General features: G+C 41.0%; 1 protein-coding gene across 2 annotated transcripts in view; it reads right to left on the reverse strand.

Moving 5' to 3' along the window:
- ITSN2 (intersectin 2) overlaps positions 1-16,819 on the reverse strand; it is an 80,021-nt gene that overhangs the window by 10,896 nt on the left and 52,306 nt on the right. For both annotated transcript variants that reach the window (XM_031066635.1, XM_031066634.1), the window contains 9 exons: positions 15,999-16,174; positions 15,578-15,722; positions 14,959-15,164; positions 14,087-14,151; positions 13,278-13,444; positions 12,950-12,995; positions 12,247-12,368; positions 11,355-11,451; positions 10,339-10,530 (listed from right to left, as the gene is read on the reverse strand). In XM_031066635.1, the coding sequence (XP_030922495.1) occupies positions 10,339-10,530; positions 11,355-11,451; positions 12,247-12,368; positions 12,950-12,995; positions 13,278-13,444; positions 14,087-14,151; positions 14,959-15,164; positions 15,578-15,722; positions 15,999-16,174 (1,216 nt within the window). The remainder of the gene's footprint in view (positions 1-10,338; positions 10,531-11,354; positions 11,452-12,246; positions 12,369-12,949; positions 12,996-13,277; positions 13,445-14,086; positions 14,152-14,958; positions 15,165-15,577; positions 15,723-15,998; positions 16,175-16,819) is intronic.

Raw genomic sequence — 16,819 nt, forward strand, 5'->3', positions numbered from 1 at the left:
AAAAGAAGAATAAACCAGCCTAACAAGCACATTTGCCAATGTTTTTCCTAAGTGGCCACAGCAACCCATGGTCTCACTGATGCTGAAAGAGTGGAGCTACATTTCCACCTCGTCTCCTCCCACATTGCTGTTCCCTCCTTTCATTACATCAATTCTGGTACTTATCTGATTTCCTACTGGCCGCAAGCAAATCCCAAGGGGAGTAAAAGAAAGCAATTTTCTGCTGGTTTAACAGCTAGGAATGTGCATGGAAGCAGTGAAACTGCCTTGTTTGGCAGCAGAAAGCTCTTGGCTTGGCTCCCCTCTGATGAAGCTTCATCCCAAGCTCCCCAGGCGGCTCAGGAAGAGCAGTGGGATTTCTGGGAGTGTCTGCAGCAAGGAATTGCAGCTCCTCACCTGCTCTGCTGACCAAGAGGGATACCTGCTCCCTGGAGGGGAAGCCAGCCTGCCTCTCCCACCAAGAGCAGGCAGTGCCAGGCTTTCAGCCAGCCTGCCCAGCTCCCTGTCCAGAACATTCACCAGAGCAAGCAGGGGGTGTCTGGAACCTTGGAAACTCAGGGCACAGCAACAGAGAGTTGCCCACACTGACTGTGGTGCCCTCTGGGCTAAATCATGCTCCCTGAACTGAGGAAGCAGCTGCCAGGGTAAAGCAACCTGGAGAGTTTATAAACAGGAAATCCCAGTCTCTGAAGTTGTGTTTAAAATTATACTTTCCAAATATACCTGAACAAGGAGCATTTTTTCCTACTAACATAACTACTCCTGCATGAAAAACTAGTGAGTTTCACAGTGAAAAGATGCTCTCTTCTGCAGGAGATTCAAAGCCCTGAAAAACATGGGGGGCTGGGGGAGAAAACCTTCCCAATTACTGACTTTTTTGGTTTGAGCCCACTCAGGGGGAAGAGGGACAGTTTCTGAAGAAAGGAAATCCTCCAGTGAAAGACAGATAAATACCATATATCACTATCTTTCCAACAGACATCCCCACTAAATGGGCAGGGGAAAACAGCCATTAGAAGTGACTGCTCTGAAAAGACATCTCAAGCCTCCAAGAGGAGCTCAGGCACTCATCTGAAAGGATGCAGCTACACCAGAGGCACTAACTGCTCTGGGTGACCAATGAAGACTATTTAGGCATAGAGAAGAGGTTTAGATTTGATATTAGGAAAAATTTCTTCATGGAAGGGGTTATAAAACTACCCAAAGAAGTGGTGGAGCCATCATCCCTGGAAGTATTAAAAACCATATTGATATGGCACTTTAGGATGCAGTTTATTGGTGCTGCATTCATGACTGGATTTGATGATTTTAAAGGTCTTTTCCAGCTTTAATGCTTCTATATAAACTACTTTTTAAAAGAAAATATCTTGGTTTGTTTAGGGTTGGATTTTTTTTGAAGGTGTTGTTTATTTGTTTAATTGTTTGTTTGACTCTGAAGCCAGCTGACATGGCTGGGAAAAGCAGGTAAAGGTTGGGGGTCTTTTTCCAGCCTCCATTTTCCCAGCCTGCCATAGAATGGCCAGGAGTCCCCTTAAGGACCACGTGCTGGCATTGGCACAGTCTCTTCAGGATAGCCAGAGAGCAGCTGATGGCATCAGGGGACACCAGCACAGCCAGGTGCAAGCTCTGCAGCCACACACAAGGCCAACACACTCCTGTCAGTCCTGCAGCCACCAGCAGCCTCTGAAACCCGTGAGAGGAATGAACACAAGAAATCTGCTACTGTGGAAAAGGCAGTTTCCATCAGGCCCTGGGAGAAATAATAAAAACTTTTAGCCAATCTCCCCTAATCAGTAAACACAGTATACTGTGCTACAACAGAGGAAATTTATGAATCAATTTTCAAGACGTAAAAAACAAAATCAAGTCACTCCATCACAGTTGACACAATGCTCATTCCAAGCTATTCAGCTGGGAAAAAATATCCTCCCCAAATGGACAAAAAAATCACAACAGACAAACTAGAGCCTTTTACGTGTCCCTTTAATAAAATACATTTGCATAGTTATCTTACAACTTTGTTCAAATCCGAAGGTGAACAATTGCCTCATGCTAAGCACAGCCTGCATTTGCATGTCTCAACAACCATCCCACAGTGACACTCAAGCTTGGGAAGGACAAGGAGGGGCTTTAAGGCAGCACACACCAGAACACAGCAGTTTTATGGGGTCATTACACTGAAGTAGCACAACCCTGCAGCAGCTCCTGCTGCAGGCCAAGGAGTGTTGGCATTCCTACCAGCAGACTTATTTACAGGTGTTCCAACCCTGCCCAGGAGAATCACACAGGGATACAATCTGACAAAGTTCTGGGATGGCAGAAATGTTCAGTGACCAGAGGGAGAAGTTTCAGGTATTAGTGTGCAATTCTCTGATGGAGCTTTGTGCCTTCTGCTCCTGACTGCACCATCAAGCATGTGGAGACAGAACTTTGGGTGCTCCCAGCCCTCAGCACCATGGGCTCCTCACACACCCAGCCCTGCCTCTGGTCCCAGGGGTGGCACAAGGCCTTCCTGCACGGATCCAGCTCTGGATCAGGAACTAAGCTTGTGTCAAGCCAGGCTTCTGTAGTTTGTTAGTCCATTATGCAAACCAGACAGTTACAGAAGCAGCATTTTGGTACCTGTTCTTGTGCATTTACAGCACTGTTTGGTTCTCAACCCCTGTGACACCAGGGCCCCTATTCTCTGCTGGCCCACAGGAAATAACATTTAGCAAGTACCACACTGCAGGCAACAGCAAACAGCATATTTTGCTTTCCATGTTGGCTTCAGTTTTACTTTTTAACCTTGTGTGGCTCTCAGCAACATTTAGACTCTCAGCTCTTGCCTGGGAACCATGAGTTCAGCAAAGGACTCTGTTTTCCACCTTGCCCTTAGCTCCACAGCCAACTTTTTTCACCCAGATAAGGGTGATTTTACTTGACTGGCTGGGATGACCAGCTGAACTCAACTCTATGGTCTTTTATCAACAAAGGGGTGGATTGCACACAACCAGAGAAAAAGTAGCATTTTTAAAAGTAAAGTCTGATTTAAATGCAACTTCCAAAGAATATTATTTTAAAATAATCTTGCTGTAAATATATCCTTGGCATAGTCTTTCCTTTGCATGATCTGATGCGTGTATCCAATTCTTTCTGCACCGCTGTGCAGGAGAGCAAAGCTCTCAGGCAACTGTGCTGGAGCTGTGCTAGGCAGACTTTTGCAATACAGATGAATACTGAAGGCAGGGACTATGTCCCTCTCAATCAGCATTATTAAGGTGTATTTTTATTATTATATTTATTATTACACTTAAGAGAATTTAGAGCATATTCAGGTGATCCTGAAACATGAAAAGATAGCTGTGAAAGCACAAAATGCTTCACTTCAATACTTTTCAATTCAGACTTTGAGGCAGAGGTTTCAATAATTATCAGTGCTCATACCTACACAACAACACAGGGCTACCTGTGTGAAACTTTGCCAACAGTACTGTAATCTCCAAATGTATCAGTTAAAAAAAAATTAAAATTAGTAGAATGCCACTTTGTTTTTGGAAAATTCCTCAAATGCCTCAGTGAGGATGGGAAGTTGTTTTTAATATTTCAAAGACAATTAGTAGTAAAATAGTATTCAAGGAAAACTGACTGAACATTGATTGTCAGTGTGGCTCAATTCCCACAGATGAACAGTGCCTTTTTGCCTTTTAGAAATTACATAATTTAGAAGATCACCTAATTCTTAGAGTACAGTACATGACTGCTCAATGCCACTGGTGCAGCACAACACATTTCAGCCTGTATTAAACAGGATTTCCAAGACAGAATTCAGAGAAGGCAATTCTGGGTGAGTAGTGTATTTTAGTAGAAACACTTAAAATGTACTTTCAGAAGGAAATCAAGTAATCTGAAATACTCAAAGGATTATCTAGCACATTATTTGCCTACAACATGATCTCATTCTATAACAAAATACTGGTTCAGACAAAATACATCCAGAATAAAAACCCATTTGTAGTTTTCTGTAGGCACATTGCGTAGTCCATATTGCACAGAAGATACATCTCTGAACTAAAGGGCACATATACATTATTTGATCAAGGATATAAATACATAATGTTGGATTTTGGAGAAAGGCTTTTAAATCTCTGCAATTGGATTAACCTTTTCCTGATAGTACCTTCACAACATTCATCTCTATATATATATGTCTATATAGTAAACAAACAGTTTGTTTTGTAAACATTTCTGATTGCATAAGTGACCTTTGCTGTTTCATAACCAAGTTCAGGAAACCAACTAAATTAAATACTGTGTCTAGAGATCTCTCTTGTTGTTACAAGAGCACAGAACTATTTAATCAGAGAAGTAGTCTAGAATCAAATTAATCCTTTTATTTAAAGGGGAATCAAGGTTACAAGTTCTTCTTTCCCTCCAAACATTACAATAAGACAAGGGCAGCTCATACTGCACTGCATTTCCAACAGGCCAGGACTGTGGGCTGAGGAGCACAGCTCCATCCTAAACCCAAATGCTCTGCCCTCACTCCAGGTTCTCTTAGTGTCTCTCTCCTGGCAACACCTCCTCAGTGAGGTTACCTCTGCATTAGGCTGCTGCTCTGTTTACCAGGAGGAAGAGCAGCAGCTTTCAGACAGTACTTTAAATGTCACTGCAGACCACAGCCACAGACAAACAATTCAGTACCATGAACTATTTAATGAAAAGAAGAGGCAGGGGAAGGGCCTGGTCACACAGAGGCTGTGCAAGTACTTACTGCAGCAACTAAGCATATCTGCCAAAACTGAAAGCAAATATGAATGATCAGAATTTAGAGGAAGGAGGCTGTTTAGGGATAGAATGGATTGAGCCAAAACAACCTGAATTCCTGCCATAGTACTACTGTGAAGGAAGAAAAACCATTAAAATATCCTCCACACTACACCTAATAGTCCTTTTCCCCGTTAAAAAGGGTGTGAAAAGGCTGGATGGAGTGCACCAAATCTAACCCTTAGATCCTGTAGCGTGTTTGTAATCACAGTGACTATCAGCAGCACACAGGCAGGGTTTGTATCTGGATGAGCCATGAAGGCCCCCAATTTTAAAAGCTCATTATGTAAGAGATTAAATCAAGTCCATTAGAACAATAATCAATGAACATTTTAATTCTGCAAAATATGTACATAACAACATTAAAAGAACACAAGTGCCCATTCCAAACAGCTCAGATAAACTGTGCAAATAGTGGGTCTTTGTGTGTCTGCAATCCCACCATGCAAACAATACTTGATATGCATGCTAATGACTATGATTATCAATCCCAAAGGAAATACTAAAGGAAACAAGAATGAACAGCAATGAAAGCCACACAAAGACCCACTATCCTTTCTGCTTTTACAAATCCACTGAAACTGCAGATTAGAAGAAAACGCACGAAAACCTAATTTCTTGGTTGGATCTAACATTCAAACGAAGCAAAAGGATTGTGTCAGACACGTGAGCAGGGCTGGCCACCCTGCCTCCACGCTAGTCAAACTTGGATAGTGGGTCTCTGAGGTGCTTTCACACTGGAAGACAACATTGGGTCCTAAAAAAAAAACAAACAAAAAAAAAAAGAAGGATAAAATGAACATAAATTTGAAGAGTGAAACATATGAATTCTACGGACAAAGACAGAACAACACCAAAAAGGTCAGAAAGGAATGATGAACATTCAACTTTCTGAAAACAGACATCATAAGCTTCCACCCTTGCAGTTTCATATTTATAAACACACAAATTTAAGTACTTATGACCAGCCATGTCTGACTCTGAAAACCCCTGCAGCTCATTCATTTGAACAAAAAGTTTCTTCCTAAGGAAAACTTCTGTCATGTAGACTTCAACACAAGGTCAAGCCCTAAGGGTTTTTTAAAGGCAATGTCAGAATTCCCTGAGATTTCAACAAAACCAGAATCTCTCTTGAGAAACTTCTACTGGACATTAGAAAATCAGATAAAAAGTAAACCTGTAACGAAAAATCTCATTGGAATTTATTCACATCAGCACATACAAATTAATCTGTTCAATTCTGTTTGAGCCTGAAAGAAATTAAAACCTTGCCTCTAGTCTTATGTGTCCATGGAACAAGAGGTACCACACCCCTCAGACTCCAAGGGCTACATGGTCTGAAGAGGGACACACCTTGTGGGCAATCCAGAGACTATTCCAGACCCCAGGATTAGAACCTGGAAGTGTTATCAAGCCTGACTGACATTCACCAAATACAAATACAGAGTCATTATGCCACTATGAAGTAAGGGACTGATTTCATATTTGATCTTTGCTATAAGTGGTAGAATTCTGGAGCTGTTGAGTAAAATCAGAATAAATAATTAATCCTCATGTATTAAAATATCAATGTGGAACTGCAACAGGCAACACCTCAAAGCCACTGCACCATGAACTGTTACTCCACAAAGAGAAGTTACTTGGCAAGAACTAGAGAACTTCCAAGTGTGCTGTCCATACAGACACAGAAATGCACCAGCCACGAGCACATCGGTTCAGAAGCCATTTTTTCACTATGAACACCCCTGAAAGTGAGTCAGCTTCATCCACCTGACAGTGTGAACAGGAATTACTGAAGATCTTTTGTGCATGGAAATCAACTTCTGGAAATGCAGATCCTTGTTGCAGGACTTGCCTCATGTCTCCAACATGTCACATCCACAAGTAAGGTTTGGGCAAGACAAAAATGAGGTGGCTCTAGACAACAAGCTGGAGCTCAGGCTGAGCACCTGAAGGAGCAACTCTGATGTGTGAGGAGCTGCAGCAGTGTGGGCTATGGAAAGCAGAAAGAGTGAACAGGAAACAGTCACTACACATAGATTAGAGCAGAAAGAACTGGCACAACATTCAGCTCTGAGAGTCTCATGGGATGAGACACCTTGGGATGAACCAGAAGCCCCTCTGCACATGGAGCACAGGTGTGTGCACCTGGCTGAACTGTCCAGCCCTGAGCAAGAACATCTCTGAGGGATGAACTGATCTCTAATACCAGAAGACATTGAGCAACCAAGTATGCAGACACAGCTGGAGCAGTTGTCTTCCCTCCTTACACTTCTCTCCTGCCTACCTCACCTTAACCATCCCTTGGGAGGAATGAGAAGAGAACCTGATAGATGTGTCCTTGTCAGATCCTGGTAACACAGCAAAGACCTGACTCGTGACATTTAATGGTTGAGATTTACCTGAGGGGACAAAATCTCAGCTAAAGAAAACAAAATGACACAGTTCAAACTGGTTCCATGGATGACAAACTTGAAAAGGCACCTCATTGAAAAAGCCAACAAATAATAAGAGAACAAGTTTCCAAGTGCAAAGCAGATAAAGACTGGCCAAAATAAAATTATCTCCAGACCAGGGCACTGGGAAGAACTGTGAAGTGGTGAGAGCACCATGTCTACCCCCCTTACACACACTTTGGAAAGGATTGGAAGAGAACCTGGCACTAGAGAGGTACTGGCAACACATACGATCTGATCCTGCATGGTTGTGTAAATACTCAAAGATTTATTTTAAATCTACTTTGAGACCTGCTGAGTAGATTTATTATTTATGATGGCTTTTGTGCAAACATTAGAGAAAAGGCTATTAAAAATGTCATTAAAACAGGAGCAAGTCTAACCACCACCAGAGTGACCAGGAACACAACTCAACTGTCCTGTGTTCTGCAATCATCATGTGTTCAAGAGACAAACAAACCTACAACACCCTGAAGTCATTTTGGTTTTCTTTCCTTGCAGGGTCCTATGCCAGGATGTACAGCTACACCAAGAGGAAGAGTGATTTTGTTCTTTTCACAGAGCTGTCAGCAACTTAAGAGAAGGGACATCTCACTGACCCCAGTTCCTTCTTTGCTAGGGAAGTTTGCCATTACAGCTACAACCAGTAACTCTCAGAAAAGACTCCAGATACAATGGTCTTTAAACTTGGGGGAAAAACCACAATTTTCCTGAACTACAAACCTATCTGAGTAAACCAAATTTGCCTGCTCCCTTTCCAATACCATCATACTTGTTCTAGAAAAAACAGTGGGAAAAACTGTTACTATGCAACAGAGGCATTATAATATCCAGGTCAGCAGTTCTTTGAAATGCAACAATGCATTTTTAAAATTATATTCTCTCATATCTCAAAGCTGTTCTGTTGAGGGCCACATCAACATTTCTGTGGGACAATTCCTTAGTGATTTCACAAGAACACTTGTGATAGTTTCTCTACTCTGTTTAAACAAGAGCCAAAAATATTGTAAGGAAACTCAAGGAAGTTTGGAAGTTCACTCAGGACACATTTAAACATTCCTCTGGTTACAGAAGAGGTACAGAGCAGTGGCTTGCCGCTCACACATGACCAGCAGCAGCAGCAGCCCAGCTGAAATCTGGGAAATGGTATTTGAACAGAGCTCCTGAGCTGTGCTGCGTTTGTGCAGGCTCTGGGCTTGAGGCAGGATTTTTTCACTAAGTTTCCAAATGCCTATATCACAACAGAGTGGCAAATCCCAGCACAAAACTAGTGTGGAACTTAGCTATTTGAAATCCTGAGAGAAGCTGAAAAAATGAGAATAAATTCAACATACTCTTTGTTCACCAGTAGGTGGATTTTGTAGAACTGCTTCATAGAGTAGTGATTAGAGAAAAGTTTAATGGCCAGGTACAGATGACTGGTGCACATCTGCACATCATTAACCTTTGTCAAAAGCCAGTTTGATGAGGATGGAAATACTCTTATTTCACATCACTGAAATCTGAGGGAAAACTTAATGATGTACCAGCAAACAATGAGAAAAACTTACTCATCATCTAGAAAGTTTCCAACTACAGCATGGTCTTAGCATGGCTTTTGCTGAAAATCAGTGGTTTATATGATGACCTTGCATTTGTCACATTCAACAATGTAACTTGAAATAACAACACACCTGGTGTGACAAGCTGTTACCTCTACCATTTTTGAAAATTCCTGAGTTTCCATACTCAGCCAGAATCTTAATTTTATAGCCCACCTGGTATAGTCTATACTGTTTCTTTAAAAGTGAGGTTTGCAAACAAATTAAAGCTTTCAAAGGACCATTTTAATGATTTAGCTATGTCTCATCAAAGAATGTTAAGTTCAATCTAAATCCAGAAGTTTCTGACATCCCAACCACACTGGCCAGAGGCATTAAAAAAGCCAGAACAATATGTTATCAAAAATATGAGCTCAGAAGTAATTTAGCTAAAAAGAAAACCTCAGGAATGGTGCACACTCTCTTTTGCCCAGGAAACATAACAAGCTACCCAGGGAAAATATTTTAACTTTCCAACCCAAGCTGTACCTTCATTATGAGTTTGTGAATTTTTCTGTAAGAACGTGACTATGAGATCAAATCTGAAGTGCAGACTGATCCTACAGTAGCTACAGGCTAACAAGAGTGAGGCTCAGCCAGATTTCCAGATGGGTGTTTTTATCCCAAGAGAACTCCAAACATTGTCTGGAGGAAAACAGCAAGTGAAGGGACAAGGTCTATTGTGTCAAAGGAGCAACTCTGGCATCATGGTGTGCTCCCAAAGCCACTGGGCTGATGTAAAAGTTGGTTTAATCACAGGATGAAAAGCTGAGAGAGTAAAAATTGTGCTAAATTTCTCTGGGAGGAAGATTTTCTCTGGGGATATGGGGCAAAAAACAGGGTGTGTGTAGGGGGCACCAGAAACCTTTACTGTGTTTATGTGCTAAAAATGCAGAGAAGATGTTGACTGTCAGGTATACAGTTTGGGATCCAGTTCTCAGCCTGCTGCTGGTAATTTTCACCTCAACCTATGTCCTGACACATATCTTGTTTCTCAGGACTGGATGACAGCTGGAATGCTGCGAGCCAGAAGAAGGACAGACCATGTGCCAATGCCAAAATCTTTTTCCTATTCTTTTTATGGGTATTTTTACTCAACTGATATATGTGTTAAAATTACTACAGCACTTTTCCTTATTTTACAAAACTTGAGCAAGTTCTGTAATTGCAGTGTGTCTGCACTGCTTCCCAGTCCATGTTAATTACCAGAATCTTGTTGGAAGGAGAACTCCTACCCAATCCAGTATTTTTAGCTCACCCTACAGCATTCTTGCTATCCTACACTGGCTGGTTGGTTATGTGCTGGTTGCTTGTAGGTTAACTGGAAAAGGGTTTAAAGTACCTTGTACTATAATACTCTTTAAAGAAAGAGTACTTGAAGTAATAATCAATTCAGCTGATGCCTGGAACTCCAAATTCCAAACACAAAGAAGGAGAACAGCAATGCACCTTTGAAATGAGGTACACAAAATTAATCAAATATAGAGGCTGCTTACACTGCTGACTTGGATCGGAATCTGTGGTCATCTTCACATAGTTTGAGGGGAAGAGACCTGTCACTCCATTGATTTCTCCTTGCCACCAGTCAGCATCATCCTTGTTCAGCACATTAATCAGCTGCCCCTTGGAGAAACTGAGCTCGTCCTCATTGTTTGCTGTGTAATCATACATGGCTATCACCTGGCACACTGGGAAGGAAAGAAGAGCAGAATGGAGTTATACCAGTGTTAAAACTATTTTCTCAGTGTTTTACAAAACCACAGGAAAGAAACAACCATCTCACATGCACTGTTGCATGAGAAAAATGCCACATGATTTTATCTTGGTACAGAACTGCCTTCCCTTTTCTTTTACTTCTTTAAAACTGATCCAGCCAGTAATTCTTACTTCCACTTTATGTATCTGTGAACTTCTATAATGGATGGACTGCATCTAATGGCTTTCCAAACACTTTAAAATGTAATCAAGTATGCTTCTCTCTTTTACTGGCTGAAAAAAGAGTGAGTTTGATTATCTTACTGCAGACACTTGTGGGGAAAATGTGGCAGAGGAAGAGGAAACATGCATTAGCTAATCATGGGTTACTGCTTTAGTCACAGGGAAGTTTTGTCCAGTAAAACCCAGGAAATTGTTGTATAAGCAACTCATAGCTGTGAAGAACAGCATAATTTAAGCACACAGAAGCAAAAAAGCTCATTTTCTGTGAAATAACCTCATTTGTACCCAACCATTCAAATGGAAAAACCTAGAAATAACCTGAAAATTTGCTTAGTCTTCCTCTTTGTAAGGAGCAGTGCATGTAATTCCATGTGGCTTGCCAGTGTTTGCTAGCTCTAAGATTTTTGCTAGCACTTGGAAACATGGGGTTTCCAAAAGAGAAGAGTATGGCTCTTCAGAGCAACCATCAAAATTAAAAAGCGTAGAAGATGGATTCCTGACCCTCACAGATACATGAACATTTGAAATAGTTACATAAAATTCTAAATTAAATACAAAGTCTCCTTTTTTTCACCTGAGGGAGCAGCTGATGTGGTTCTTTCATTGCTCGGGCCCAGCAGCTTCACATGGCTGGCAGGGAACCATCCCTTCTGTCTCTTTTTCCCTCTTGCCTGTAAATGTGCATAATGGTTATTACACAACTGAAAAACTGAATAGTCCATAGACTGGGAAAAAATGCAACATATATGTCACAGATTTTTCCCAACAACAGACAAGAAGTCGGGCTTCTAAACAGCTACAGAATGAATCTCAAAAGATAAAAATCTGACTAAAGCATAAAACAACACAATTCAGATAAAGCTGCACCCTAATATGTTCATCCAAAATTTTGAAATGAGATTTCAGAGTATAACTCAAATGTAGGGCTGAAAATTTGTTCTATGAATATTCTACCCATGCATCATATCCAGAGTTTCTAATGAGGTCAAGGGCACTTTAACAGGACATTCTTCTTAAATTTAGGTGGGGAAAGGAGAGAAGTGGGAACAGAACTTTTGCATTAAAGAAGCTTCCAACTCCAGCTTCCAAACCCACCTGTTCCTTTATTAGAATAACTTCACAGTTTAATGTTTCACCAATTAAATCCTAACCAATTAAGTAACTGTCAACTCATCTCTTCCTCCTCCCGCCTGTTAATCGACAGTTTTACTATTTTATGTGACCAAGAAAATCGACTCTAAAAAAACCATAAAACCCCCAGCAACCCAAAGTTTAAAAAAGCCAACCAACCAATCTAACAAACAAAAAAAATCCACCACACAGCTTTTCTTCCCCTTTGGTTTATAGAGGATAACTTTCTGACCAGCTTTTATATAACTCTATACTTAGCTGTTTTTTTGAATTAAACCTGGGAGCACCTCCTTGCCATTCATGAAGTTACAATTATTCCTCCTTGAATCACTTACCTGCAACTCTCCTTGCCACCATCCACTGGCATTTTTCTTCAGAATAAGTATCAGCTGTCCTGGAGCAAGACTGAGCTGTTCAGTTCCTGATGCAGCATAGGCAGTAGTAACCTGAGCAATTTCTGGAAAGAAAGGAGTAATTGCATTTGTTATTTTTTCACTGCAGTAAGAGCTGGATCCACAGAAATATCCTGGTACACAACTTGCAGCTAAGAACATCAGCCACTGTGATGGTGTTCACAGGGGTCTTAGGATGAGGGAAGAGATGAGAATGTTGACTCCATGTTTCAGAAAGCTTGATTTATTATCTTATTATATATATATTATATTAAAACTATACTAAAAGAATAGAAGAAAGGATTTCATCAGAAGGCTAGCTAAGAATAGAAAAAGAATGATAAGGAAGGCTTGTGACTGACTGAGACAGTCTGGACAGCCGGACTGTGATTGGCCATTAATTAGAAACAACCACGAGACCAAACACAGATCCACCTGTTGCATTCCACAGCAGCAGATAATCATTGTTTACATTTTGTTTGTGAGGCCTCTCAGCTTCTCAGGAGGAAAAATCCTAAGGAAAGGATTTTTCAGAAAATATCATGGCTACAAGCCACCATTAAAACACTGCTATGAACCTAAATGCTCAGAGCTACTTAAGAAACAACCTTAAATGTTAAAAGGTTAAATGTTAAAATACACTTACCGGGTTTCTTATTTATTGTTCCAGTTTTGCCAGCATAGCTAGAAGCCTACAAAGACAAAACAACAACCACCTTTAATGTGCAATAAAACCAGTACAGTTTACACTAAAAGCACATGGAGATTTTAACTTTAAACCCCTATTTAACAGAACACCATCCTGTACAGAGAGAGAGGCAGTGTGACACTGGCTACAGCTCTGATTTAGCACTCAAGCTACTAAGGATTTTCTTTTCTGTCAAGCATATTAACCTCTGCTCAAAATCCCTCTGTAAGAATGAAATGGAGAGAAGATACATTGAGAATTGTTAATTCTCAGACTCTGAACTCACATCTGGATCTTTTGGTCTGACGTAATTGGAGGGGAAGATTCCAGTTCTGGTATCGATGCTCCCAGTCCACCACTCCCCTTCCTTCTGGGTCACCAGGATCTCCTCCCCTTCCAGGAACGTCAGGTCACCAGGCTCGGAGCTCGAGTAGGGATAGAGGGCAATGTACTCTGTGCAGGGAGCACACAGGGGAGAGCACAGCTTCAGAGGGGCACAGAGGTGCAGATAAAGGGTATCAGCTTTCTCCAGTGTGTGCACAACAGGGATCACACCTTCACAAGTCTGTGAACTGACCTGTCCACCTGCTTGGCTGAACTCACACGTACTCCTACAGGTACACAACTTTGTAATGTAAAAACACAGCTGCAATTAAAATATAATCAGGGAAGTGTGGAGATACACTAGAAATTTTGCTGCAGTAATACTTGTTTTCTCTGCTCCTTACTGACTGTAAGAGACTGATCCATATTCAGGAGATTAAAAATTTTTCCTCATGTCTTTACAGAACAGCATAACACAGTAGACAACAGCAGGAAGAGAACTCTGCTTATGGGTTTTCAGAAATATATTCATGCTCAAGCAGCAGTCTTAACAAGAGAATCTAGGTCTATGCTCAACCTGAATTACTAACAACCTTCCTATTTTAGAACCTATTTTAGCACTTTTGTATCAATAGCTGAACATCTGCACTATGTGTTTTGGACAAGCACTCAAAGTGCTGCTCAGAAACTCCTCACAAACTGAACTATATTTACAAGTCATTAAGCAGAACCAGACTGTAGCATTAGTTGGCATTTTCCATGCTCTCTTACCCTCTCCTGCTGTGTAATTCTGGGTATAAGGCCTTTTGTTTACAGCTGCATAAATAGCTTCTGGTCTGCAGAAAGAAGGAAAAAAAAAGCTTTGTGTTACCAAGAGACTGATCAAGAGCAAATCTCTCAATTCACATGAGACCAAGTTCACTTTGCTTATATCAGAGATGGTGCTGACTCTGAATTAACTACAAAGACTTCCCTATCAAACAGTGCCAAGTATTACTGATATATAATCTATTTATGGCACCCAAGAGCACGCCACTTAAAAATATGTGATAAAAGGGAAGAGATACATTTACAAATTATGTTATTCGAAAGAATAAATGGAAGATTTTGACTAAATTCTCTTATTCTAAAGAATTTCTAAGAAGTTTTAGCAAAATACATGAGCAGAACAATTTACACACAGTGGTGCAGCCATCCCAGCAGTAACCAGACTTTACCTGAACAGGTACCCTGGAGCATTAGAACAGGCATAATAATCTTTTCAAGTGAAGAAATCCACACTACTGCTCAGTGCAGAGCTTACAATTAGCCATGGGTCACTTAAAAATTGGCACCTTTAGAGGCAGAATGCAGCTGCACTGCAAGAGAGGAGACCTGGTAATGAACAAAAAGTCTGGCACTTGATGAATAATCAAACACCACTGATGTTTCACAGCACTCAGCCAGCAAGACTGTCTGTAGTTACACAGCAGTGAGCCCAACATTACTTGGCTTGCCAGAATGAAATAATAAAAGCCTAAAATGACACAGTGTGAATTCTAAATGGCATTTATGTTCGGCACACTAAAGCACTGCAAGAATTTTGCACTCTAAACCACCTCTTTTTGCAAACTGATGAGTAAAACAACAAAAGTCACACTTACTCCTCTTTCTTGGTTTCACTCCCAGGTAAGAGCTTGACATAGGACTTTGGAAACCAACCCCTTCCTCCATGTACCTCTCCAAACCACCAGTTCTCCTGCTGCTCCAGGACAGTGATGATGTCATTCTTTGAAAAATTCAAGTGGTTATCTTTTTTTGCAGTCCAAGAACAAAGTGCTTGTGCTTTTAGGTTCTCTACAGGCTGCCCCTGTAAGACAGAAGTGATGCTGATTGACCACACTGCCCCAGCTGTTAAAAACAAACACTGGTGTATCTTTTATTGAAGGTTAAGCAACTTCATTCCTAAGTGATGGCTGAATAACTTTGTTTCCATCAATGCATGCATGCAACTCAGTTTCCTGTTTGTTAGAAATATCTTTTGTGTCTAATTGTAGGTGAACATGATTTTAGAATTATGAAAGATGAGTGTTGGTGTTCAGTGGCTCCTGGAAATATTTGGAATTATATCAATGCACACTAGTAGAATATTCAGATGAGCGTCTTTATCCTCCAGCCCATTCAGTGCATCCAGCACTAGCAAAGTTGTGTGGTGTTCTGCATTTCCTTTAAATCATTTTCATTAAGATTAATCTGAAATAAATCAAGTTCTGCACAAGGTACCTGTCCATGAACAGGTGAAACAGATCCAGGGGACACAGTACGAGTAAAAGCTGATTTCTGCTGCCAGGCTGTGTTAACATTCAGGCTGGAAAAGGGGATGTTTTGGTAATCAGATTCTTCTGCAGATTTACTTGGTGAAAGTGGTCTGCAAATTGAACACAAGGCATATTTATCAAATTACAACTTTTATTTACAAAGTACCTCAAGCAGAGGTACTTTGCACAACATCTATAAAACTAATATTGTATACAATTCAAAGCAGACTATCAAATACTTAAATTTTCCAAGCCAAGACATTTAAGAAGGTTCTTCAGTAAGTTTTCTGCCTTTATATTTTAAAACCAAGTGAAACTATAGAGCACATTATGTGCCAGCTTAATTTAGAAAAAGCAATTTAAACATAAACATAACAACAACTCACTCTGAAGCAGCTGAGGTAGTAGATAAAGATACTGTAGGAGGAAGTAAGGCTTTCTTAGGAGATAAAGCTTTCTCTCCTTCTGGTATTTTTTCTACATAATTGCACGGAAACCAACCAAAATGTCCTTGAAAACTCCCATAAAGCCAACCAGGCTCTCCTACAGTTTTTTCATCAACCTATGGACAGGAGAAGAAATACAAAGGAAAGAGAATTAGCAGCATGGAACAAGCAGGGTACCTGGTGTGACAGCACCTGCTGGCTCTCTGACCTGACCAGGGCAGTGCCCACACCAGGATCAGCATTTTCACTCTGCCCTGGCAGAACTCAGCTGATTTTGCCCTGTGATGATGCAGCTGCGCTGCTTTCAGACACAGGTGCAGACAGACCTCAGGGACCCTGCACTGCTTCAGCCAGGCCCCAGACATGCACATGGGGGTCATGCAGTGCCTCTAAGCCACCCTGTCCTGCCAAAAATGCCAGTGCATTGTGCTGGATTCTGCTGAATGTGCAGCCAAGAGGAAGGGGCTGGTGAGCTCAGCAGAGCAGGAAACAACTGCTGCTGTTCTGCTCACAGATATAATTAACTCTGTCAGCTGACTGCTTCCAAAACACATCCAAAAATTCTGTTATTTACTGTGTGATTAAGTATAGAGCATCCTTAAACATTCACAGCAATCCTGAAGTTTCCATTATGCTGCAAATTAGCCAGTTAGTGAAAATTGGCTAAAAATTAGCAGCCCATCAAACACTATCAGCTGGTTAGCTTAGCTGGGGTTTGGGATGCCAGAGGAGGAGGAGGAGGTGGCAGCTGTTAGCCTATT

The sequence above is a fragment of the Geospiza fortis genome, unplaced genomic scaffold (genome assembly GCF_000277835.1).
Source record: "Geospiza fortis unplaced genomic scaffold, GeoFor_1.0 scaffold98, whole genome shotgun sequence".
NCBI lineage: Eukaryota > Metazoa > Chordata > Aves > Passeriformes > Thraupidae > Geospiza > Geospiza fortis.